We start from the raw sequence: 27,015 nt of genomic DNA, 5'->3' as shown, positions 1-27,015 counted from the left end.
GCTGTTGGGATTCCAATGAGGCTCTACGAGAGGCACTGCCCCCGCTGGGTGAGGGGTTCCGATGGGGTTCTCTATATAAAGCTGCCAGGCTTCCTCTATGGCCTTCTCTCTTACTAGCTTTCTCTCATCACTTGTTAGCAGGATGTTCAGGAGCGCCTCTACATCGGCCCAGTTAGGTTCATGGGTTGAGAAAATAAATGTAAAGAAATCAGTTGTTTTCTGGGGGTCCTCTCGGTAAGAGGGATTAACAGCTTTCCACTTAAGTAAATCTGAAACTGAAAATGGGGTACGGGCCCAGTAATACCCCATCGGCTGGCCCTTTGGATCAGTGCCTCCAACTGGCAATTGTCTCTGCTGATACGGCACCACCACCCCAGTCTGCGGAGCCCCTGGTCCGCATTGGGTGCCCTGGGAGGTCCTAGAAGGGGAGGCGGTTTGCTCATCACATGAAGGAAGAGCCTTGGCGGCCCGGGTTCCCTGATTTCCAAGATCTACCTGGGACCGTGGGGGCGGCCGCGGTGGATAACCACCACCTCCCTGCCTTGGTGTCTGTGTCCCTGGGTTCTGGGAGGCCGAAGGAGGCGTTTCCTCATTCTTTCCCCCCTTCTGCGTCTTACTGTCTGCAAGGCGAGGCTTCGGCTCACTGTCTGCAAGGCGAGGCTTCGGCTCACTGTCTGCAAGGCGAGGCTTTGGCCCACTGTCTGCAAGGCGAGGCTTCGGCTCACTGTCTGCAAGGCGAGGCTTTGGCCCACTGTCTGCAAGGCGAGGCTTCGGCTCACTGTCTGCAAGGCGAGGCTTTGGCCCACTGTCTGCCTGGGGAGGCTTCGGCTCACTGTCTGCAAGGCGAGGCTTCGGCTCACTGTCTGCAAGGCGAGGCTTCGGCTCACTCTCTGCCTGGGGAGGTTTCAGAGAGCTTCCGCATGGAACCATTAACATGTTGCCCTCCTTGGCTGCATCCTTCTTATGCAGATACATAAAAGCCGCTATATAAGATAGTTCACCCCATTTCCCAGACCTCTTACAGAAGGACTCTAACTGCAAAATAGTGTAGTAATTCAAAGAGCCATTCAGGGGCCACCGCTCTTCGGACCCCAAAACATATGTTGGCCAGACCTTATTACAATAGGAAACCATTTTCTTCTTTGTCATTGGCTTATGTCCATGGACACGCCATCCCTCTAATATGCGGCCTAGGGGGCTGTCTTTCGGGACGGACTGCGTTGTTCCCATGGTCACTAGCCAAGGCCAGAACCAGTGAAACGGGAAGGAGGCAGTTGTACAGGGTAGGGCTGCACCTGCCCAGAAGCACAGACACGAACCCGGTCAAGAACCCTCCACAATCTATACAACTGTCCCAGCGGCAGCGTCCCCTCCGGAGGCTGAGCACCCCGAGCGGGTTTCTAGTCTTTTCTATATACGCTTCCGGGTAAAGTTGGGGACTTTCCACACTCGTTGCAGTTTGGGCGGCTGGCTGATGCAAGAAGCCAGCGTTGGCGTAGTTACAGCGGTGCAAGCCCAGGAGGTTTATCTGCTCTCCACTTGCCTTCTCACAACCAGAGAAGCATCCGGAACCCAGAAGTCCACATACAGCCAGACCAGAGCGAGTGCTCCTCACAGATCCCCGGGCAAGGGGAAGGGAAAGGGGGGCTGGATGTTCTCACAACGCCTTGCCACCCGCCCAAGTGGCGCCAACGGGTTCCCACGGAACCCCAGATGGTTCGAATGAGCCCAGATGGCGGGGGCAGCGGGTTTCTGGTCCTGCCCACCTGGGCCTTTTCCCCGTCAGTGCCCAGGAACCCGTTCCCTCCCCTCCGCTGGGCGTCGGAGGCGACTGGCCCAAGAAAGAGGCAGCCCCCGGGTACAATCACCCGGCAGCCCGGGGACTCCCCTCCGAAATCTGGGGCACTTACCCGGGGCTCCCACTGGCTCCTGGCTAGGGCTCGTCAAGTCTGAAACTGCAAAGAAATCACCTGTGGCCAAGTCCGGTTCTGCCTGTCGCCGAGCTCGGGAGACACGGGCTGGGGTGGAGGGAAGGAGTTTGACTCCAGTTGCCAGCAAGTGGGGAGACGGGACACTCTTCTGGTCCTCCTACACCCGGGGTCGGGGAGAGGTGAAACCGGAACAAAGAGACCAGGGGAGGGGCTGTGGGGCTGGCAAGGCCGCGCCCCCAGAGAAGGGGGTCTGGAAGGAGGAGGGGCGGAGGGAGGGTGGCTTCCCTTCCCAAGGTTTTCTCTCTCTGCCGGAGGCCTTATCTCCCAGGACTTGGTGGTTTGGGTTGCCGACATCCGCAGATTGTCGTGGCTGGCGCCAGGCATTCCCTCCTCCCCGAAATCAACTTCCCTTAGACCAGGGGTCCTCAAACTTTTTAAACAGGGGGCCAGTTCACTGTCCCTCAGACCGTTGGAGGGCCGGACTATAGTTTAAAAAAAAAAACTATGAACAAATTCCTATGCACACTGCACATATCTTATTTTGAAGTGAAAAAAACAAAAGGGCAAAAACACCCGCCTGTGGCCCGCGGGCCGGAGTTTGAGGACGCCTGCCTTAGGCTGTGAATGGGAGAGAATAACGGGGCTTCACTGACATTCTCTCAAGACACCAGCCTCCTAATCGCTGCATTGGAATGTTAATTTGTGGTTACAACCTCGGGGCTGGGCCCGGCGCCTAGGGTAACTCCCACACCTTTCTGGCCTGCCCCCACCGGGCTGGAGGAAAAAGCCCTCTTACCCAGGGAGACGGGACCCCTCAGTGGTAGGACAAGGGGACAGACACTTCAAGTCTGCTGCTGGGATGGCCGCCCTGAGCGTACCTTCGTTTAGTGAGTGTATTACAAAGACCTGCACTTACCCCGCCTTGGGCTCTGGGCTTTAGGGTCTTGGTGTTAGGGGGAAGGGCATTCACAAGAACAGAGCCACGGTTGTCTAATAATTATTCACTTCACTAACTACAGATAAGAAGTTTTCTTACAGACCCTGGGAACTGGAGGATGAAACAGGCCTGTGAGAGATAAGACACCCCACAGCCCAGATGGGGCCCATGACTCAAAAGAGAAATACATTTTGAGAACAGACCAAGGACAGGACACGCTTTGGTTTGGTTGCTGTGCCCGGACCTTGACCCCCTCCGGGAGTTTTCCTCGGGAATGCTGACCATTCTTGGGTCCCAGGAACGGGCTGAGCTGTGTGTAACATCATAGAACAAGTCAAAGGCTAACCCGGGCCAAATGAGCCAGGTTTAAGTTTACGAACCCTCCCCCCAAAAAAACAAAACAAAACCAAAAGCTTCAATTTTCATAGAAACGTAGGTTTATTTCACAGAGACATGCTGAATACAAAGGGCTGAAATGAATGAGTAATCAGTGAGTATTTGCTGTGGGCCAAAAGTTTGACATACTTGTCAGAGAAGATTAACCACCTTGTTTTCAGACGTGGAGCTTCTTGTGGATGAAAGGGACCCCATGCTGACCCGACAAGCCCAGGGGAGGCCGGCATGGCGGTCTTGCAAACTCAGAGACCTAAAGTAACCACAAAGGATGGTCTGAAATTAAACTTTAACTAAACGCAGTGATGGTGGGTAGTTACATCCTAGGCCGGTATCTTCACTGACAAGGTCAACCTTTACCTTAACTGAACCTATCTGTCTTTTTGCATCTATGATATGTCTGGGTAACTTGTAACTTCACTTTTTCTGGACCCCCTGGGGCACAACCAAATGTGGTGGGCGCCAGGACAGATTCCTTCATTATCATGTTAATTGTTCCTGCAATTACCTAAGTATGTGTCTATCATTTTACTTTTTATCCAATCCCAGGGGTTCCCCCCCAACACACACTTTGCTTTGCTTTCTCCCGCCTCTCTAGTCTATCACCAATGGATTTCATGTAACCCACCTATGTCCCTCCTTTGATGGCAATGTATAAATACAAATGTAACCCGCCATTCTCCGGAGCATTATCTCAATTCGTTGAGGTTCTGCTTCCCGGCATATGTGGACAGTTTGGCTCAAATAAACTCACAGAAATTCTTTACAGGTTTCAATGGGTGTTTTACGTTAATATTACGATGGCCGGACTGCAGACCCTCCCCTCCCCTGTCCATGTTAGATTTGTAGCTCGCAGCTGCACGTAGCTATCTTCTCCCTCGCGTGTATATAACCCGCCAACTGGTGAGGGGGTCAGAGCAGATTTTTGTGGGTGACCAACTGCTCTCCCATCCTGCCAACATCATGGGAATAAACGCTCATATATGATGCAACCCTCTCTCTGCTTAATTGGCTCAAGTAGTGACAGGCAGCCAGGACCCTTTGGTTGTCCGGTTACATTTGGAGTAATAATTAAAAAAAAAAAATACCATCAGATGAGTCAAATACAGGCTAGGACTTTTGAAAGAACATGTAAGCAAGCATATTGAAACTGGACGACCCATGGGCCCGGGCTGCCTGTTACTGCTTTAGCCAATTAAATTGCAGAGTCAGGGTTGAATCATATATGAGTGTTTATTCCAATAAGGTCGGCAGTATGAGAGAGCAGCAGGTCATCAAAAAAAAAAAAAAAATCTGCTCTACCCCTCCCCATAAACTGCTTATATTGGGTAGAAGGACAAAGATTACATGGGAAAGTAGGACTTAGGCTTGGGGAAGTAGGGAAGGTATAATGGTTACAGGTTGCAGGCAATGCAGGCTTGGGGAGGGGTGGAGGGAGGGTCGAAAAGGTTGGGCAAAGGGCGGGAGCTTCAGGACCCATTGTTTCAGCAACTAAATCTTTAATCTTTCCAAGATTATAGGCAGTTCTCGGAAAAGGAGATTATGTAATCAGTCAAACAATGGGTCCGTTCTGCCGGTCACTATCCGGCCAATGAAGCAGAGACAGGGTTGAATCAGATGAGCGTTTCTTCCAGAACTGCCGGCAGCATGGGAGAGCCGCAGGTCAGCCACGGGAGTCTGCTCTGCACCCCGCCGTGAGCCAGTTGCTTATACAGGAAAAGCACAAAGGAAAAGTAGGCACAGGGGCCGTGTACAGCTATGCAGAAGGACTGGGGGTCTTCAAAGGGCTGAGTGACATGCAAGGGCTGGGGTCACATGGGGAAGTAGCCAGTGGGAGTGCCAGATGGGCAGTTACAGGTGAGCAGGCTGGAGGTCTGCCAAGGCCTGCGGGTGTGCAAAGGGCTGGGGTCTTCAAAGGGCTGGCGATTCCTGTTTCTGCAGCAAAGTTGCTCATCTTTCCAGGGGAACAGGCAGCTCCCAATGGGGAGGAAGGGCTGCTCCTCCGGGCCAGCTCCAGCCGGGGTGGAATGGGCCTTCTTTAATCAGAAGGAAACAGTCGTGGTTCACGGAGCAGGATTCATATTTCTTTTTTTTTTTTAATATATTTTATCGATTTTTCACAGAGAGAAAGGGAGAGGGATAGAGAGCTAGAAACATCGATGAGAGAGATACATCGACCAGCTGCCTCCTGCACACCCCCACACCGGGGATGTGCCCGCAACCAATGTACATGCCCTTGACCGGAATCGAACCTGGGATCCTTCAGCCCGCAGACCGACGCTCTATCCACTGAGCCAAACCGGTTTCGGCAGGATTCATATTTCTCACAATACCAGCTGGCTCCCCAAATTCTATTGCTGCCCCCTTTCAAATAGACTGCATTTGACGTTAGCTCCCATATCCCAGGGTGTACAGCTCTCTGGTTAGGATGTGCTTTCTCTAATCAGAACAGAACAATCACGGTTAACAGAGCAGGATTAATATTTCTTATAATTATAGCTAGTCCTGTTACTGGACAAATGATGGGGAGGGGGGATTTATAATCTGATAGAGCACCTGAATTAATCTGAAAAATAATCATATTAATTTTAAATCCTAGAATACATATACTTATGTGAACATGGGGGGTTACGTTTTTCTAAGTTTCATTTCTTAGGCTGGTGCAAAAGGGATTGAGGAGGTGACTCAGCTGTGGACAATGCACAATGTACCCAGCAAGCAAGCAGAACCACTAAGCATGGTCCGGCCGACCCCACCAGGAGTCCAGACATCCTCTTATCGCTTGATGACCAGGAACGATAGCTGACGTCTTCGGACCTCCAGGGCTGCATGTAGCTGCATTCCATTCCCAGCCTCACCCTAGCCCATCCCCCTTTATAATCCTGTCTCCTGCACCTTCCACAGAACAGGTTTTGGGTGCTTGTGAGCTCCCTGTCTTCTTGGCTGGCTGGCCTTCTCAGTAATGTCTTACATGGTTCACCTGTGTAATTGCTGATTAGCACTGTGCCCCTGACATAGCTATGTGAACATAGGTCTATCATAGCAAGTCACTCTAAGTCAGTAATCCAAGTTCAAATCCTTATCTATGGGATACACACGTTCAGGGTAGTGGGGTATGTGTCCTCAATATCACGCTTTAAGTTTCAGGAAGGTTAACTCAAACATTCTAAAACCTTTTTAGACATTTTTAAACATTTGTTTATATTACTACAACAGGTCTTGATGAATGTCTTCCTTACTGGTCCCCAGAACAGGATGGCCAGCATTTTGAAACTGGGCAAGCGGAGATCAGGTGTGCGTCATCCCATTGTTTCTGAGACCTACTCCATAGCTCTCTACATTCCTGGTGGCCAGGGATGGAAGTTCAGGGCTGAGTTAAAAGTCTCTTTGTTCTTCCCTGGTCAACTGAGAACTGTAACAAATCTTAGCCAGAACATATGGTTAAACATATATAGCTAACTAATCAATTAAGTATTCTGTTAGTAAAAAGGAAGGGGAAGGTAAGAGAAAGGAAGAAAAGAATGGAAAACAAAACAAAAACAAACAATGATTTTTATTCTGCCCTTCTACCCCTATCAGTATGAATCCTTAAATATTATGTTTTTGTCAATACTAGTGATATAGAGCAGAGGAGGTAGGAGGAGCAGGTGTTGACCATCTCTTGTCCAGGGGACTTGTCTTGTTCTGTGATAATCCAACTAACCCTTGCTCCTCCCCCTTCCATATGCTACAAATCCAAGTTACCTGGATTTTATTTGTCCCACTTAAACCTTTTAGGGCTGATGTTGGCCATGAAAGCAGCTGCGTCCAGAATTTAGCAAAGGATTCCAACTCAGCCTGCTCGCAGTGAGAGGGATAAGGGCAAAGCCTTTTCCCAGTGCTGGTTATTCAGCCCACCCACCATGGGGGAGTGCTATTCATACATTTGTGGCAAAGTTGTCTGCATTTCTGAGTTCATCTCCAGCTTCAATATGTAGACATTTGGTCTAGTCATATGGTAGACATTTTTAGGTCATCCTCAAAATAGATCACCCTGAAAACATCCTGATTTGTTCCAAATTGGCCACAGTCTTGGACTCCTGGGATTCTTACAGTCTATGCTATTTCAGACTCTCCGTATTCCAGAGAATACACTGGTTATTAAGAGGTTAAAACTGGGCTATCCAGTACCATAGCCACAGCCACATGTCGCTACTGAGCACTCGAAATAAGTCCAGTCCAAATGCATACTGAATTTCAAAGACTTAATACATACAGTAAAGAATGTGAAATACTTTACGAATAATCTGTTTCATAGTGATTGTGTGTTAAAATAACATTTTGGCTATAGCTGGTTAAATAAAATATATTATTGAAATTAACTTCACCTGTTTTCTCTTTGCCTTTTAAAATTGAGTGGACCACCCTAGCTGGTTTGACTCAGTGGATAGAGCGTCGGTCTGCAAACCGAAGGGTCCCGGGTTTGATTCTGGTCAAGGGCACGTACCTCAGTTGCAGGTTCCTTCCATGCATAGTTATTATAATATTATTGACTATATTCCCTACGCTGTATTTTATATCCCCATGACTATTTTGTAACTATCAATTTGTACTTCTTAATCCCTTCACCTTTTTCATCAGTCTTTCACACCTTTCTAGCCATCATCAAACTGTTCTCTGTACCTGTTTGTTTCTATTTTGTTTTTTAGATTTCACATATAAGTGAAGTCATACGTCATTTGTCTTTCACTGCTGAATTATTTCACTCAGGACAATACCCTCTAGGTTCATCCATTTTGTTGCAGGTGACAAGTTTTTGTTTTTTATGACTGAGTCATACATACTTCATTGTATATATGCACCATTTCTTCATCTATTGATGGACACTTAGGTTGCTTTCATATCTTGGCTATTGTAAATAATGCTGCAATGAACATACGGGTGCATATGTCTTTTCAATTTAGTGGTTTGGGGTTTCTTTGAATAAATACCCCAAAATGCAATTGCTGGGTCCTTCTTTGTCTTTTGTTTTAAAGTCTATTTTTAACCACCACATGTGGGGACCAGCCTGTTTGGTGTCTCCGCCCCCCCCCTCCCCCCCAACACCACCACCAGTGTCGATGTAGCTTATCTTTTATGTCCTTAGTTGCAGGACTTCTGATCAGCTAGACATCTGATATTTCTCAATGATGGTTGCTCTGTAGTTTAATTGTAATTTTAATGTGGTCGGGGGAGGAGATGAGTACTGCCTTTACCTACACCACCATTTTGGCCATGGAACTCATGGTTTCACCCCCTGATTTCCAGGGATGGAGAAGGGCTGGAGTTTGAATCAGTCATCAATGACCAATTAGCTAGTCAATCATGCCTATGTAATGAAGCCTCTGTAAAAACCCAAAAGGATGAGTTTCGGAGAGCTTCCGGAATGGTGCCCAGAGAGGACATGGGAGCTTAGTACCCCTTCCCCATACCTGGTCCTATGAAGCTCTTCCATCTGGCTGTTCCTGAGTTGTATCCTCTTACAATAAACCAGTGATCTAGTAAGTAAAATGTTTCTCTGAGTTCTGTGAGTCACTCTAGCAAATGAATCAAACCCAAGGAGGGGGTCATTGGAATGTCCAATCGATAGCCCTTAATCTGTGGATGTCTCTGGATAGACAGTGGCAGAATTGAGTTGAATCATAAAACACCAGTTGGTACCCATGGATTGCTTGATGGTATGGACTCTCCCCCCCCCAGTGCACATTACAATGGGGTGTCAAACTTGTACAGCTGCAATCAGATGTACCTCTCATACTGCAGTAATAAATGATGCCTTTCATTGGGTTTATAGTTTTCCTGAAAGAGTCTACGGTAAAGTGAATAATGTCAAATGAAACCCCAAACTCACCTAGACCTCAGCCAAGCAGAGCCCCAGAGCATCCCCCAACTGAACTATCCCCTTCTCTCTACTCTAGGCCTCAGTGTCCTGCTAACTCTGTCAGGATCAGAAGTGGAGAATTCTGGAGGTGAGTCTGTGATTGTCAAAGGCCAGGGAAAGGAAATTGGAGTCTCCAACCTAACTCCAGAGGAAGGAAGGTGTCCTTTCATTGAGAGAGAATATTAATCCCTGATGCCTTCTGCCCTTTCCTTGGAGCTCCCACTCCTCCACTATCACCATTGTCACCCCTTTATTTAGCTCTTGTATTGCACCAGGCTCAATGCTAAGCAAATTGCATGCTCCAACTGATTCAATTCTCATGACATTCCTGCAAAGATGGTTTTGACATTATCCCTACTTGACCAATGGCCCTCTAGAGAAGTAGTTGACTCAAGGTCACACAGCTGGTGGATGTTGGATTTTGTCCTTTTTTTCCCCAAAAGCCTGTGTCCCAAATAATTTTGGGAGATAGTGTTGCCTTTGCCCCATGTCTTGTGTCAGGCCCCCCCAAAAGCAAATCCTGAGCAAGTATCCTAGGAAGCAACATTTGGGAGTGAGAAGTCAGGTTAGAAGGCAAGGAGCCAATATAGGGTCCATTATACAGCAAGTTACATGTGGGCAACTGGAGCTTGATCCCATGGGGACTGTGGGACGTAGTAAGAAACATGAACCTCAAGGCTCTCTCCCCCAATTAAACATTAATCCCCTATTCCCCTTCCCCCAGCCCCTGGCACCCTCCATTCTATTGGCTCTATGAATTTGACTCCTAGTGACTTTACGCATGGAACCATATAGCATTTGTCCTTTTGTGATGAGCTTATTTACTTATCACAATGTCTCCAGAGTTCATCCATATTGTAGCCTGTGTTGGAATTTCTTTTTCTAAAAGCTGGATAATATTCTTTTATGTGATGGACCACATTTCGTTTATCCATTCATCCATTAATGGGCACTTGGGTGGCTTCCATCTTTTGGCTGCTGTGAATAGTGCTGCTGTGAACATGGGTAAACAAATATCTCTTGAAGACCCTGCTTTCAGTTCTTTTGGCTATAAGCCCATGAATGAAATTGCTAGGTCATATGGGAATTGTAATTTTTTTTGTTTTTGCTTTTTGTTAATCCTCACCTGAAGAAATTTTTCCATTGATTTTTTTTTTTTTTTTTTGAGAGTGTGAAAGGGAGGGAGGAAGGAGCAGAGAGAGAGAGAGAAACATCAATGTGAGAGACACATGGACTGGTTGCCTCCCGCACAACCCCTACTGGGGCTGGGGATCAAAACTGCTACCCAGGTATCCCCCTTTGACTGGGAATGGAGCCCAAGACCCTCTGGTGCACAGGCTGATGCTCTAACCACTGAGAAACACCAGCCAGGACAGAAATTATAATTTTTAGTTTAGAAATTGCCAAACTGTTTTCCACAAGAGCTGCACCATTTTACTGCACCATTCCCAGCAGCAATGCAATAGGATTACAATTTTGCCACCTCCTACTCTCTGTTTATTTTTGATAATAAGATAACTGGTTTTATTTCAATGCACTGACTTTTGTCAGCCATTGATTGAGAGAGCTGCTTCTGTGGGGAGAAAGCATTGCTACTGTCACGTGGAGAGCAAAGAGGACTATGGGAGCCAAAGATAGCCCCAGGTAAAGAAACACAGGTGCTGGAGAAGTTCTACTGTCAAAAAAGTGTTGGTGGCAGAGGTGGGAGGTGGTTTGGGCACTGTGAGCATGTATGTTCTGTTGTGGGATGGGTGCAGAAAGGATGCCAACAGAGCTATTCCCAGGAGGACATTCTTTTGACCAGAGTCTGTAATCCTAGGTGCTCACTGAATATTTCTTGAGTAAATGAGTAAACAAATGAATTAAAGGGTCTTGTGTTCTCTGCAGCTTCCTGTCATACATGCCCTGAAAATGCCAGCTGCTCCAACAGAACCCATTGTGCTTGCAAAGATGGATATCAGTCCAGGTCTGGGAGGAGGTACTTCACTGGATTTTATGAGAAATGTGAAGGTAGGATGCAATCCACATTCATCTTGGCATTTGGAAGGGGGCAGGGACAGCCTTCTATACCCCATTCCCTGAGTTATCTGAGTTATGTAGGGATGCTAGTGCTACAAAGATGCAACAATATTCTTATACCATGGTGCATGGGGGGGTGGGGAGGTGTGTGTGTCCCTAAGCCCAACTTGCACCCTCTCCAATCTGGGACCCCTTGAGGGATGTCCGACGGGCCTAAATGAGCAGTCGGACATCCCTCTCACAATCCAGGACTGCTGGCTCCCAACCGCTCACCTGCCTGCCTGCCTGATTACCCCTAACTACTTCTGCCTGCCAGCCTGATCACCCCTAACTACTCCCCTACCAGCCTGATAGATGCCCAACTGCTCCCCTGCCAGCCCGATTGCCCCTAACTGCACTCTCCTACCAGCCTGGTCACCCCTAACTGCCCTCCCCTGCCAACCTGGTCACCACTAACTGCCATCCCCTGCAGGCCTGATCGCCCCCAACTGCCCTCCCTTGCAGGCCTGGTCCCTCCCAACTGCCCTCCCCTGCTGGCCTGTTTACCCACAACTGCCCTTCCCTGCCAGCCATCTTGTGGCGGCCATCTTGTATCCACATGGGGGTGGCCATCTTTGACCACATGGGGGTGGCCATCTTATTGTTGGAGTGATGGTCAATTTGCATATTACCTCTTTATTATATAGGATAGTCCCAGAGTCCTTAAAGAAGTCCCTATCCTTATGCACCCTCCTGCTGTCATTCTGAAGCTAGCTTGATAATCCTTGGTTTTTCTTTAGAGAAAGGTAGCATTCCCAGGACCCTGGACTCTTGAAGCTCAGCATTGGTGTTTTTATATGTTGGTTTACTGGAGAACTTTACAAGGGGAGGGATCATCTCTGTGTTGTTCATTGTGGTATGCCTAGGACAGAGAATAGTGTTGTCACATAGCAGATGTTCAATAAAAACATTGACCAACAGAACAAATAAATCAATCAATCAGTATCTTGGCACTCACTACCTACCATGATCTGGCCCCAGCTTAGTGTTCCAATTTCACTTCTCACTACACCCATCTGCTCCAGCCAAAATTCTTTTTCATTTCCACAAATTCTAAAGGTCCATTTGAATACCAAAGAAAAATAGCACTCCTGAATATCTGATTGGTGGAACTGAACATCTTATGCATGGAATTAGTGTCAATGAAGAAGGTGAAGCATACAATGGTGGACTAGAATTTGTTTTATTTTATTGTGGCAAAATATACACAACACAAAATTGATTTTTTTAACCATTTTTAGATGTATCTTTTGGTGTCATTAAGTACATTCACAGTGTTGTGCAGCTACTGTCACCATCCATCCACAGAACTTTCTCATTTTCCCAAACTGAAACTCTGTTCCCATTAAATACTAACTCCTCATCCCCTCCTCCAGCCGCTGGCTTCCACCATCTACTTTTTGTGTCTGTTAATTTGTTTCCTCTTAGGGTACTCCTATGAGTGGAACCACAATACTGGATATACCTTCTTCTTCTTCTTTTTAAACTTTTTGTTTTGAAATGGTTTTAGACCTAAATCAATATTGCCAAAACAGCTCAGTTAATTCTGTATTTCCTTCTCCCAGTTCCCCTGAGGTTAACCAAGGACATGACCACAGTACAATGATCAAAACCAGGCAATGATATTAACTAAATACAGACTTTTTTCAAGTTTCTTTAGTTCTTCCCCTAATGTCCCTCCCCTCCCCCGGCCCCCCGCCCCAGCCTTTTTCTGTTCCAGGAGCCATTTCAGAATCCCACATTGGCTTTGATTTCCGTGATCCTTGGTCTTGTGTAACCTGTGAAAGATCCCCAGAGTTCCTTGTCTTCTGGGACCAAGACACTTCGATAGGACACCATAGATGCCCTTTTGCACTTTGCTTTTTTAGCTTAAATGTATCCTAGAATTTACTCCAAATCAGTTCATAGAGATCTTCCCCATTTTCTTTTTTTATAGCTTTGGGACGAACCATAGTTTATTCAACTCTCTCCTGAGCATGGGCATTTAAATTGTTTTGATGTTTAGGCTGTTCTAATATTTGTGGAAGTATGTCTTTAGGGTACAGTCCTAGAAGTGAGATGGCTGAGTCAACAGCTAAATCCATATGCAGCTTGATTAGATATTCCAAATTTAATTTCAGAAAGGCTGTACCAATTTGCATTCTCACCAGCAATGCCTGAGAGCGCCTGTCTTCCCACTGGCTCAGCAGAATGTGTTGTCTAATGATTTGACATGTAATGATTATCAGGTTCTAAAGCCCCAAATATATTTAGGTCTATTTCTGGACCTTTAGTCTCTTCTACTAGTCTGTCTCTTCATGCACCAGTATCTCATTGTTATTTTGTTTTTGTGTTAATTTTTACTGAGGATATTTTTTTTTTTTAGAGAGAGTGTGGAGGGAAAGGGAGACAAATAGAGAAAGGGAGTGAGAGACATTGATTGGTTGCCTCCTGCATGTGCCTTGACTGGGGCTGGGGATCGAACCTGCAACCCAGATACATGCCCTTGACCAGACTTGAACCCGTGGGCAAACGCTCTAACCAGTGAACACACTGCACAGGGCGCTGACTTTGTAGTATGTTTTGATATCTTTGGAAGGCCAATCCCTATCTCAGTTTTTCTGGCTATTCTTGCATGATAGTAGCAATTCATCTCATTCCATAAAATACTTGTAGATATTTTTTATTGGGATCATATTTTATTTGTAAATTAACTTAAGGACAATTGTCATCTTTATAATATGAAGCCATTTTATGTGAGAATAGATGTCCATTTATGAATGATACTGGGTAGTAGAGATTCCAAGGGGAAAGGGAAAATAGTATAGTTTTATAAGAATGAAAAATGGTATTTTTCTCTTGATTCACAGATATTGATGAGTGTAAGACCGGGCTGGCAAAGTGCAAGCAGAAATCATATTGCAGAAATGAAATTGGAAGTTACTACTGCAGCTGTGTCCCAAATCTTCCTATTTTCAACTGGGTGGCTAGGTTTACTAAATTGAACTATGCAGATTGTTATGGTAAGAACCTCCAGTGCTCTCCAACATGAACAAGGAGGGGCGAGGAAGGCTTTGAGAGTTCCACCAATGTCAGGCCAGGGTAAGATAGCAGAGATCTATCCTGGCCCTTGTCCTTCAACCCATCGTTGTAATCTTTTCCCAGGAGATCTGGTTTAAGCCCATGATACCAATCATCATCTCTACATCACTGCCTTACAAATGTATGTCTCTTTCCCAGGCTTCCAAATTGATACCTCTAATTTTCTACTGGACTTCTCTACTTGTTTCTCTCTCTCACTCATTTTATCTGTCTATATACTAAAATCCATGAGTTCATACTGATAGCTCCAATCCCAGTGGGACCCCAGGGCTTGATCTAGCTTTCTTTCTTTCCTTATTTGTAATTTCTTTCTTCAACAACAGCAACAACAAAAAACCCTGGCCCTCACTATCCACAACCTATTGCCTTATATTTGAAGTCCTGGTGTAATTCCAAATTTTGAGTTAGATTGGATTTGACTTCTTACACTACTGCTTACTTTTGGGGAATGACTAACTTCTTTATGCCTCGTCTGTAAGTGGGAAGAATAGGAGTAGCATCTACTATACTAGTTATGTGATGCTGAGTAACAAATGACCCCAATGTTAGTGGCTTAAAACAACACATATCTATTGGCTCCTGGACTGTGTAGGGCAGGAATTGAAGCGTGCCTTACCTGGTCCTCTGCTTCTAGGTCTCTCACGATTACAATCAAAGTATTGGTCGGGGATGCAATCTTATCTGAAGGTTTGTCTGCTTCCAAGCTCACTCACACAATTCCTGGCTGATTCAGTTCTTTGAAAATGATTGGACTGAGGGCCTCATGGTCTTTCTGAGCTCGCCCTCTGTTCTTAGCTGTATTGGCCTCTCTAGCTTGCTTTATTACAACAAGCACATGAGAATAGCCAGGAAGAGAGTGTGAACAAAACAGAAATCCTAGCCCTTTATAACCTAACCTCAGAAGTGACATCTTTTCCCTTTTGCTGTATTCTGTTCATTAGAAATGAGTCTCTGAGTTGAGTCGGGGGAAGGAGTGAATTCACACAGCAGGATGTGAATAAAGGAATGTGAGGCAGACATCATTTCAGAGACTTCTTACCTCACGTACTGGGTGAAATACCTTCCCCCAAATTCGTGTCCACTCACGGAAACTATGAATGTGATCTTATTTGGGAATAGGGTCTTAATCAGAATGAGATCATTCTAGATTAGGGTGGGCCCTAAATCCAATATGATTGGTGCCATTATAAGAGGGAATTTGGAAGATCATGTAATGATGGAAGCATAGATTGGAGTTAGGCTGCCATAGACCAAGGGACAGCAATGATTGCTGGCAACCATTGGAAGCTAGAAACAGCAAAGAATATATCTTAAAACCTTCAGAGGGACCACAGCCCTGCTGACATCTTGATTTGGACTTTCATCTTTCAGAACCATGAGATAGTAAATTTCCACTGTGTTAAGCCACCCAGTTTGTAGTATTTTGTTACAGCAGCCCTAGGAAATGAATACACTTTACCTATCATTATTAAGGCATGTAAAATATTTCGTGCACCTGGGAAGGCTCAATTAATATTAGCTGCTATGCTACATAACTCTGTTCTAGAACCTTTTGAGTTCCTTTAAATGAGCTAATGTGTATGAAGCCACTTTATATACCATGCTGTGTAGACAAGGGCAAGTATTATTAATATTATTAATATTATAATAATATATGTTTCTATATTATTAATTCAATTAACATCCATTCCTTGGGGAAGCTTTCTCTGAACCCTTGATATTCTGGGGCCTCTTCTGTATACTCCCAAGTCATCTCGTTCTATTTGTTAACATCTTGGACCCTTGTAATCAATTAATTGTTTGCCATTATAGGCAGCCTGCAAATTCTAGAAGGGAATTCCCTTTGCCACTATGTCGACCTCTATCCATCAGGTTTAACACTGTGCCTGGCTTTCAGTAATTGCCCAATAAATACTATGGACTGAGTGATTGAACTGGAAGCCCCATCCTAATTCTCTTTTTATTTTACTGTAGAAGGCATTTGGGGCTTCTTAGCGGGAAACTAGGATAGGATGTAGAAGCATCAAGGAAGGACCCAACTTGAGGGTGCTTGGAAGAAGGGATGTGAGCCAGGGTGTTTTATCTCCCATATTTGATTCAATGGCTACTTTTCTTTCCCAGAGGACACTGGTGTGAAGACACAGCCATCACAGACCATTTGGGTGAGTAAGGTGAAGCTAGGTTTGGGAAACAGCTAATTAGTCTCCCATGTCATTCTTCTGGTCAAATGCTGCCACAGCTTCCCTATGACTTTTAAGATGCAGCACAGGAGTGATTTTGTCCTTTGTCCCAGGGGGACAAATCTGGGGACATTTTTGGTTGGCACAACTATGGTGTTACTGGCATTTAGTAAGTGGAGATCAGGGATGTTGCTAAACATCTAATAATGCCCAGGATATCCTCCCACAATTATTATCTGGTCTCAAATGTCAATTGAGAAGATTGAGAAACCCTGGCAAAGGTGTCATTCGAAGATCTGCAGCAAACATCTAGAGCCTCATTTCATCCCCTCACCACCTCCCATTCCCTATCTTCCTCCATAAGAAACTCTTTGTAGGTTCCAGATACCTCATTTTTAAGCTTTCATGTTCTCAAAAATACAATGAAGCTAAGGATACACTCTTCACAGGGCTGCCAGTGATAAACAAGAAAAGTCATATCAGGTTGACAGGACAGAGCCTAGCTACATCTTAATAAATGTTATTGTCTTCTGGGCTCACCCAACCACACTTATGTACATTCCTGTTTTTTTTAAGTTTATGTAAGAGTCTACCTAACTAGCTTTATTTCTTTGAAAGACAATTCTAAAGAAAAATGAAAGCAAAGAGTACATTGCAAAAAAGGCGACCCAACTACTTCAAAACATAGAATTGACCATATGGAATGAGAGTTTTGCTTCTCCAGGAAAGTATGAAAATTCTGTGCTTGATATAGGTAAGAAACACTGAGCATTTTTCTTATGGGGGGGTGGCGGGGCGGAAGGGATATTTTGTCAGACTTTATGTTTATATGTCATGGAGAGAGTTCACTCAAGGGATTCTTCCCAAATGCAGAAGGTCTTCTCCAGGGACTATTTCCTTGGAAATCTTAGATGCTAAGCTTCTTTTGCTAAAAACTTAAGTTTTCCTGCCTCCCCCACCCCCCCCCCCCCCCCCGCCCACACACACACACACTAAGTTCTTCAGTATTGCTTTTGCCTTTAAATATTCGACCATAGAGGTTGAGCTTGCCTGCCCTAGTTTCAGCTCTGAGTTGGTTGGGTAGTGTGTGTTTCTCAGGCAGTTTTGACCATTTAATTCCCAACAGCCAGAGAAGTGGAAGGGAGTACCATCTGGTCTACCCAGTATGCAGAAAATGAAATCACCAGTAAGGGATCTTTCACAGAGGGGGTTCTTCAGTTCCTTAGGCATGAGAAATGAGCCAAGCAGGACTCACTTTCTTAATGTTTCCAGTCTATGAAACCAAGAGGTGCAATGACACAAACAAGAAGACTGTTCTGGAAGCTGGAAATAACACAATGGATATCGACTGCAATGATGCTTTCAAAGGAACCACAAGAGGTACTGTGTCTAAGATGGAGTCCCTTGGCCTTCAGATTCTAGGCCTGTTGTCTCATTTCTAGGTGACTGGGCCAAGATGTGGTGACTTACAGTTTTTTATTCCAATTCACCAGACTATAAGCCCCCTATAAAGAGATTTCTCTTCTGTTTTCTCAGAGAGTAAAGTTGCATTTATCACTTACCAGTCTCTTGGGGATATTCTGAACGGATCCTTTTTCAGTGATAGAAGAGGAACACTGGACATAAAACTGAACTCTCATGTTGTGAGTGGCACCATTGGTGTAAAGAAAAAAGTTTATCTGTCTAAACCTGTGTTCCTGACCTTCAAACACTCTCAGGTGAGCAAAACCCAGGGTTGGTTCTCTATGTGTTACCTTAAATGGGTGTCTTATCAGGATCCTGGCAGGTAACCTAATCCAACTCTGATCATACAGGGTTCAGAGAAGTGACAATAAATATTGAGGCCTCCAGAGAAGCTTTTATTATCACACTAGAGGCCCGGTGCACAAAATTCTTGCACTTGTGTGTGTGTGTGTGTGTGTGTGGGGGGGGGTGTCCCTCAGCCGGGCCTGCACCCTCTCGCAGCCCAGGAGCTCTTGGGGGATGTCCAACTGATGGCTTAGGCCCGCTCTCCGTGGGGAGCGGGCTTAAGCTGTCAGTCAGACATCCTTAGCACTGCTGCAGAGGTGGGAGAGGCTCCCGCCACCACCACTGCACTTGCCAGCTGTGAGCCTGGCTCGGGAGCTTCTGGCTGAGTGGCTCTCCCCCTGTAGGAGCACACTGACCACTGGGGGCAGCTCCTGTGTTGAGCATCTGCCCCCTGGTGGTCAGTGCACGTCATAGCGACCAGTTGTTCAGCCATTCGGTTGATTTGCATATTAACCTTTTATTATATAGGAAGGATTATGCCTAAAAAGGCAATGGGGGGATGAGCATTATTGAGCCCAGTGAAGGCTGGAGGCATGGAGGAGGGATTGCCCTGCTGGAGAAAGAAGTATAGAAGAAATACCTGGGCTTCTTTAGCTCTCATCTAATGATCTCTCACTAGTTCCCCTCATTGGTCCTACCAATGACAGGCAATCTGGGAAAGTAGATTAGGGTCAATTCCCAGGGCTCTGAGATGACCAGAGCAGGGCAGAATCAATGAGAATAAAGTTCACACACGTGTAGTATAAAACTCTTCACCACATGGGTTCTAGATGATGGGGCTTTCACATCCAGTTTCCAACCCAGTGAATCCTTGATCAACCTATGAAGTTAAAACAGTAAAACCAGAAAGAGAGCCACTTTATGCTATTCTCTTTCCAGCCTGGTGGTGCGAGAAGAAAACATCTGTGTGTGTACTGGGAAGGATCAGAGGAGGGAGGCAGCTGGTCGACGGAGGGCTGCACTCATGTGAGCAGCAATGATTCTTACACCAAATGCAAGTGCTTCCACCTTTCCAGCTTTGCTGTCCTCATGGCTCTTGTTCCTCAGGTACCAAGATTCATGGTCTCTTTCTGTGAATCTGAGTGTGTCCAGGAACCTGGGAGGTCATCTGCTCCAGGTCTTATAAAAAGACTCTTAAGATGTGGAGTCAAGCAGAAGTAACTTACTTGAGAGGTAGTTCCAGAAAGTACCTGCAGGGGACTGAGGAAGTGAAATGGGATAAAGGACAGAAGCCACACAGAGAGCACTATCAAGCCACTGTGGATAATTGGAGTTTATGTCCCTCTGGAGGACTCTGGAAGTCAGTGTAGTTCATTCTAACTGAATGTGAGAAAGCTGGGGTATTTATACAGCACCTCCCTTCAGCTGTTAGTTGAAAGCTACATCCAGGAGACAATAATTCTCCGACACTTTCCATGGGCATGACAGAGTGAATTCAACTTAGTGGAGGAAGCCCTCAGACTTTGGGAAGTTGGGTTGTCAGCTCCTTTGGTGGAAAGGCCCAAGCCGATCTGGGATAAAAAAACACACATCTGTTCCTCTGCAAGAGAGAGTTATATCTAAACCTTCATGGTCAGACCAGAAGAAGACAACTGACTGTCACCAACAAAAAAGTAAAGCCCCTTGAATTTCCACCCATATCTAGGATAATTCAGGTTTAAAGAAATTTACCTATCTTCTTCCCCTATTTTTTTTAGCTTCCATTTATTGAATATTTACTGTATGACAATCATTTTATTGCATAATTAATAAAATGGCCTCATTTTTTCATTTGCCAAGTTCACATATGATTGCCTGCTATGCATCAGATGCTGTTATAGGCACTGGAACAAGACAGACAAAGAAATACTAACGTTCATGGAAACTACTTCTGAGTGCTGTGTTTCTCAATAGGATCACCAGCCACATGTAGCTATTGAGTATGTGAAATGTGGCTAGTGTGACTGAAGAACCAAATTTTAAATTTTATTTCATTTTAATTTATTTAAATTAAGAAGCAGTGTAGAGTTTCATTCAAGATGGTGGAGTAGATGGAGGCTGTGCTCACCACCTTCTATAAGCACATCAAAATTACAACTAAATTATAGAACAATCAACCTGGAGGACCATCTGAAGACTAGCTAAACAGAAGTCCTATAATTAAAGATATAAAGAAGAAGCCAAATTGAGGCAAGTAGGAGGGACAAAGACATAAAGTGGACTGGCCCCAAACCCATGTGTGGTGGTGAGAATCCATAGGATATCTCAGCTGCTGATGCCCTCACTGAGGAGTGAGGGGTCTCAACCCAATGCTGGGCTTCCCAGCCCAGAGCACCAGTGCTGGGAAGATAAGCCCATGAAAGAAACATCAGGCTGTGAAAATCAGTAGGATTCTGTCTGTACAGGTCAGACAGGAGGTTGCTTGAAACCTAGGTGTCCTCTTTAAGGACCCACAAAATCTCACTTGTGGGCACTCATCTTGACCTCTGGCCGAGGGCCACCAGATACATACAGAGAGAAACTGAGTTATGTGGCTTCAGAGTCAGAGCTGGAGGGATGACAGCCATTGTCCCTGTGTTGAGCTTACTCCAACATATCTGAACCTGAACCTGCATTTGCCTGGTGAACTCCACTTGCCTCAACCTGGGGACTCCCTGAGACCCTATCTCACCCAACTCAAGTACTACCTGAGGCTCTTTCAGTGGCTGAGCCTTATGGGCAGCCAGCAGGTGGTGGCAGGTCTTTGTGACTTTTGATGACCTGCCCCAGGTCTGGTACTGGTGGAAGCTGGCCTCGGTTCTCAGTGTGATCTTTTTCATGTGCATCCAGACTTAACACAGGAAGCTACCAACCACAATCACTTTGTAGCTCCTAATAGGAAGCCTTAGGCCAATCATAGGCAGCATCTGACATTGGTCTGCACCAGAGCTTCTTCCAACGGGCTCCAGAACCAACACACCTAGTGGCTAGCTTCAGACCACATTAATTAGCTCCATAAGTGGCACACCCAAAGATGGTCTCAGCAGGCACCAGGATCTGCTGGGGAAAATCCTACTCCTTGGGGTCAGCCCCTAGAGAGCAGCTCATGTGCTGTGGTTGTGGCCAATCCTCACAGCCAGTGAGCCTGAAAGTCAATTCACCCACTGACATTTCAACAACAATCAAGGCTCAACTTCAATAGGAGAGCACACACAATCCACATAAGGGACACTCCTGGAGCACCTGGCTCAGGTGAACAAAGAGACTGCATCATTGGGCCCCACAGGACACCGACTACATAAGGCCATTTTGCCAAGACTTGGATATGTAGCAGATCTACTTAATACATAGAAACAGACTCAGGCAGTCAAAGGGAGAAGACAAAAAACATGAAAGAACAGGAGAAATTTCCAGGAAAAATAATTAAATACAATTGAGGCAAGCAATCTACCAAGCAGAGTTCAAAACATTGGTTATAAAGATGGTCAAAGAACTTAGTGAAAACTTCCACAAAGAGATAGTAAGCATAAAAACAGAAATAGAAGCTATAAAAAAAGAACCAGTCAAAAATAAAGACTACAATAACTGAAATAAAAAAATAGACCAGAAGAATCAACAGCATATTATTATTATTTTTTAATACATATTTTATTGATTTTTTGCAGAGAGGAAGGGAGAAGGATAGACAGTTAGAAACATCAATGAGAGAGAAACATCAATCAGCTGCCTCCTGCACACCCACTACTGGGGATGTGCCCACAACCAAGATACATGCCCTTGACTGGAATCAAATCTGGGACTCTTCAGCCTGCAGGCTGATGCTCTATCCACTGAGCCAAATTGGTTAGGGATCAACAGCATATTAGATGAAGCTTAGGGTTGAATCAGCAATTTGGAAGACAAGGCAGCAGAAAACACCCAGTTGGAACAGCAAAAAGAAAAAAAAATAATTAAAAGTATGAGTATAGTTTAAGGGACTACACTGGGATGACATCAGTTTAGCAAGATTTGCATCATAAGGGTACCAGAAGGAGAAAAAAGAGAGCAAGGGATTGAAGGTCTATTTGAAGACATACAAGTCCAGGAAGAGCAGAGAGTCCTAAACAAGATGAAGTCAAAGCAGTCCACATCAAGACATGTCAAAATTAAAATGGCAAAAGTTGAAGACAAAGATAATCTTAAAAGAAACAAGAGAAAAGCAGTTACTTATCTACAAGAAGGTCCCCTAAGAATGTCAGCTGATTTCCCAACAGAAAATTTTCAGCGAGATGGAATTGGTGTGAAATATTTAATAGATAATTTTCCACAGAAATCATACAGATAGCCAATAGACATATGAAAAGATGCTCAACATCACTAATCATCAGAGAAATGCAAATTAAAAATCACAATGAGATATCACCTCATGCCTGTGAGAATGGCCATCATCAAGAAATTAACAAATAATAAGCATGGGCAAGGATATGGAAAAAAGGGAACCCTTATGCATTATTGGTGGGAATGCAAATTGGTGCAGCCATTAGGAAAATAGTATGAAGGTTCCTCAAAAAATTAAAAATAGAACTACTTTATAATTCAGCAATTCTGCCTCTGGGTTGTTTCAAAATATACTCAAAACACTACTTGAAAGAGATCTATGCATCCTTATATTCATTACAACATTATTTACAATAGCCAAAATATGGATGCAACCTAAGAGCCCATCAATAGATGACTATATAAAGGAGATGTGGTACATATATACAACTAGAAGCCCAGTGCGTGAAATCAAGTGGCCCCACCCACCCGTGCGCACAGCCCCGCCCACCCACCATTTGGTCATTACAGCATGATGGCGTTAGGGCCACTTGCTTTTTATAATAGAGATGGAATATTATTCGGCCATAAAATAGAATGAAATTTTACCATTTGTGACAAGGATGGACCTAGAGGGTATTATGCTAAGTGAAATAAGTTAGATAGAGAAAGACAAATACCATTTGATTTCATTTATATGTAAAATCTAAAGAACAAAATTAATGACCAAACAAAACAGAAACAGATTCATAGATACAGAGAACAGACTGAGAGATGCCAGATGGGAGGGAGATTGAGGGTTGGGTGAAGGGATTACTATAAATCGGCAGTTACGAAATAGTTAACTATACTTTAATAGTTAAAGTATAGCATAGGGAATATAGTCAGTAATATTGTAATAACTATGTATGGTTCCAGGTGGATACTAGAATCATCGTGGGGGAGGATCACTTTTAAGTTTAAAAAAGTCTAACCAGCCCTGGCTGGTGTGCTCACTGGTTATAGCATTAGCTTCCACACCGAATGTTCATGGATTTGATTCCCAGTCAAGGGCATGTACCTGGGTTACAGGTTCAATCCCTGGTCCCGGTCCCAGTGGGGGTATTGCAGGAGGCAATCAATTGATGTGTCTCTCTCACATTGATGCCTCTCTGTTCTTATATATGCCCCTGTTTTGAAGATGAGAACAGCAAGTCTCAAAGAGGTTCACTCATTCATCTGAAGGCCTGAGCTAGGAAGCCCATCTGACTCTCTATCAGGAATATGACTACAGAGGTGGAAACTATAACAGGTCCCTCCTTTGGTGGCTCCTAGGCGGATCCCATTCTGACTGTGATCACCTACGTGGGACTGAGCCTGTCTCTGCTGTGTCTCCTCCTGGCAGCCCTCACCTTCCTCTTGTGCCGACCCATCCAGAACATCAGCACCACCCTCCACCTGCAGCTCTGCATCTGCCTCTTCCTGGCCCACCTCCTCTTCCTCACTGGGATTGATAAAACTGAGCCTGAGGTAGGTAATTTAATCAAATTTCCTTGTAATAATCAAATCTATCATCTTGTCTTGAGGAAAGACTGGAAGAGAGGCAATAATCACCTGGGGAAAACGCAAGAGTCCCGATTTTAGTTCTCTTCCTGTGTAATTTTGGTAAGACCCATACTTTCTGATGGGCATTGAGCAAGGTGATTGAGAGTCAGACTGATGGTATTAGACCGGTTTACAATAGCTGCTGTAACAACTGAACTCCAAAAAGCGGTGGCTTATCACAAGAGTAGTTTACTTTACCTGTATGTATCTGTAGAGGGTGAGCAAACATGTTTGAAAGGTGTCTGTCCTCTAACTTCAGGCTGATGGAGACTCTTCTAACTCATACGTGGTTTCAAGGTCATCCTGAGGTCCTTTCCATTTTAGCCAACTGAAAAGAGAAAAGAGCAAAGAGCATGGTGGAGTCCCACGAGGGAGGTTTATATGGGCCACCTCAGGAAGTGGTACACATCACTTCCTCTCACATTCCATGGTCACACCCAATGGCAAGGCATTCTGGGAAATATAATCTCTGGCTGGGAAGTAATTTCTTAGAGACAAATATATTTTCTGGAATTGAGGGGTGGAGGGAGGCTTGCATTTTTGGTGGACAGTGTCTTTACCACACAATCAGCAGTTGTATCTCAACTCTTCATCCTACTCACTATACGATCTTATTAAAGTGACTTCCCCTTTTTAATCTCCCCCTCTAAAACAAGGGCATCAGCCTAGGGCTCTAGCAAGATAGAACGCAGAGTCTGAATTAATCAACCAGAGAACAACGCTAGCTTTTATTTTTGTCATGATCACGATCATATCATCACATCCAGGAAGAATTAGTAGCAGATGTTCTCCAAGGATCCTTTCAACCCTAAAGACTATGATCTCGCCTTCACAAGGTTATGAAAGCACCATTCCCCACTCCCCCACCTCCACAAAAGGCAGTAAAATGCTATGGTTAAGAGTAAGTATGGCCTCTGCAGACAGTATGGGTTTCAAATACATTTTTGTTTTTTATTAGTTTTGTGCTCTTGGGAGAAATTTCAACTTCCTGGGCCTCAGTTTCTTCATTTCAAAATGGGCAGAAGTTGGCCAACTACAGCGCACAATTCTGGCCCACAATCTGTTTTTGTAAATAACATTTCATTGGAACCATGACTGCCGATGTCCAAGGGGTAGAGAAGATGGACATCTCAGCTCAAGAAGAGAGAGTGGATTCTCTTTTTCCTGGACCTTTTTGTTCTAATTCAGGCTCTTCATGGCTTGGATGATGCTTTATTGGTGAGGGCAATCTTTATTGCTTATCTACTGATTCAAATGCTAATCTTCCAGAAACACCCTCACAAACACACCCAGAAATGTTTCATCAGCTATCTGGACATCTCTTAGCTCAGTCAAGCTGACACATAAAATTAACCATCACAGCCTCCCAAGGGGCAAGAGCGATGGAGCATTTCTATACCAATACTCATTTGTCAGGGGTTTGAGGGCTGCTCTGGTGGCATTCATTCCTTGGTGTTTCTGGCCTGCCTCACGCATGGGACAAGCAGACTTCAATGGCCAGGGAAAACCTCCAGAAAATGTGTTGCCCCAGGCAAAGAGTCACAGGTGCTGGAATTAAAATTCCAGCCAGCCAGGAAACCGATAAGTGCTGAGGATATAATCAGGTACAGACTACATCGGCACCACATTCCTAACTCTTCTCTCCCTTCCAGGTGCTGTGTTCCATCATCGCAGGGGTATTGCATTACCTCTACTTGGCCTCCTTTACCTGGATGCTCCTTGAAGGACTGCATCTCTTCCTCACTGTCAGGAACCTCAAGGTGGCCAACTACACCAGCGCAGGCAGATTCAAGAAGAGGTTCATGTACCCTGCAGGCTATGGGATTCCAGCTCTGATTGTGGCTGTGTCTGCAATAGCAGGACACAAAAATTATGGAACATACACTCAGTAAGCATGATGATAGCGTTTATGGTGGAAGTGGTAGCCAAAATACAACTTCATGAAATTCAGGGGCAAGAGAGCAAACCGATGACCCCACATTAAAAATCCGTGGGTTTTATGTTCTGTAGGATTCTGAAAGAACAGAATGTAAAGAATAACAATAACAACAAATCTCAAAGTCCTGTGCTGTGTCAGAGATAGTGCTCTCTATCTGCAGACTCTCATCTATTCCTCCCATGAGGCTGGCATTGTTTGTCATGTCATGCGCAGGACATCTGGGCCTTAGTGCATCTAATAAACGTTCTCAAGGTCATATCTAAAAGAAAGTAAGTCAGAATTCCCAAAGCAGTATTTTTAACAGCCATGTTTTGCTGCCTCACTAAAGAAGTTTGCAAAGCCTTGCAAAGTTTGTTGAAGAAGTTAGTATTTTGGCAATGGGGCTTAGGATAGGAAGTAGGTATGCATGTGCTAAAACAAAACAAAACAAAACAAAACAAAACAAAACACAAGTAGGAAGCTGTCTGTCTTGAAGTCAGAGAATATCTTATCTCCAACTTGATCCCTATGTTCTGCCAGAATGGTTCTGGAGATGGTAAGAGTAGAAGGGAGTTGGCAAATTTTCTATAAAGGGCCAGATGGTAACTGTTTTTTATCTTTGCAGGCCATGTGGTCTCTGTGGCAGTGACTCAGCATTGCCCTTGTAGTATGAAAGCAGCCAAGTCATAGACAATATGTAAATGACTGTGTATGGCTGTGCTTGAATAAAACTTTATTTATAAAAACAAGGGGTAGACTGAATTTGGCCCATGGGTCATAGTTTTGCAACCATTGGAATAGAACTAAGAGTGGGAGCTTTTCTGACCAATGAGTGTTGGCGATTGCTTGAAATCTTTGCCAGTTTTGTACTGCCAGGTTCCCTTTCAGAATAAGTTATACTACCATTGCTAACATAAGCCATGACAAAATACAGAGTCTTATGGTAGTTTTAATAACTACATTTACATTAT

The 27,015-nt window shown here is 44.8% G+C and overlaps 1 protein-coding gene across 1 annotated transcript in view; it reads left to right on the top strand.

Annotated features, from left to right (window-relative positions):
• Nucleotides 1-27,015, top strand: part of LOC103303160 (putative adhesion G protein-coupled receptor E4P) — a 62,457-nt gene that overhangs the window by 15,335 nt on the left and 20,107 nt on the right. The window contains exons 4-13 of the mRNA XM_054718353.1: nucleotides 9,135-9,248; nucleotides 11,048-11,170; nucleotides 14,068-14,220; nucleotides 16,421-16,461; nucleotides 17,098-17,233; nucleotides 17,752-17,864; nucleotides 18,018-18,197; nucleotides 19,168-19,335; nucleotides 23,857-24,051; nucleotides 25,779-26,014. Of these exons, the coding sequence (XP_054574328.1) occupies nucleotides 9,135-9,248; nucleotides 11,048-11,170; nucleotides 14,068-14,220; nucleotides 16,421-16,461; nucleotides 17,098-17,233; nucleotides 17,752-17,864; nucleotides 18,018-18,197; nucleotides 19,168-19,335; nucleotides 23,857-24,051; nucleotides 25,779-26,014 (1,459 nt within the window). The remainder of the gene's footprint in view (nucleotides 1-9,134; nucleotides 9,249-11,047; nucleotides 11,171-14,067; nucleotides 14,221-16,420; nucleotides 16,462-17,097; nucleotides 17,234-17,751; nucleotides 17,865-18,017; nucleotides 18,198-19,167; nucleotides 19,336-23,856; nucleotides 24,052-25,778; nucleotides 26,015-27,015) is intronic.

Source organism: Eptesicus fuscus, chromosome 6 (assembly GCF_027574615.1).
Source record: "Eptesicus fuscus isolate TK198812 chromosome 6, DD_ASM_mEF_20220401, whole genome shotgun sequence".
In the NCBI taxonomy this organism is placed as follows: domain Eukaryota; kingdom Metazoa; phylum Chordata; class Mammalia; order Chiroptera; family Vespertilionidae; genus Eptesicus; species Eptesicus fuscus.
This window is presented reverse-complemented; position numbering and strand designations above follow the sequence as displayed.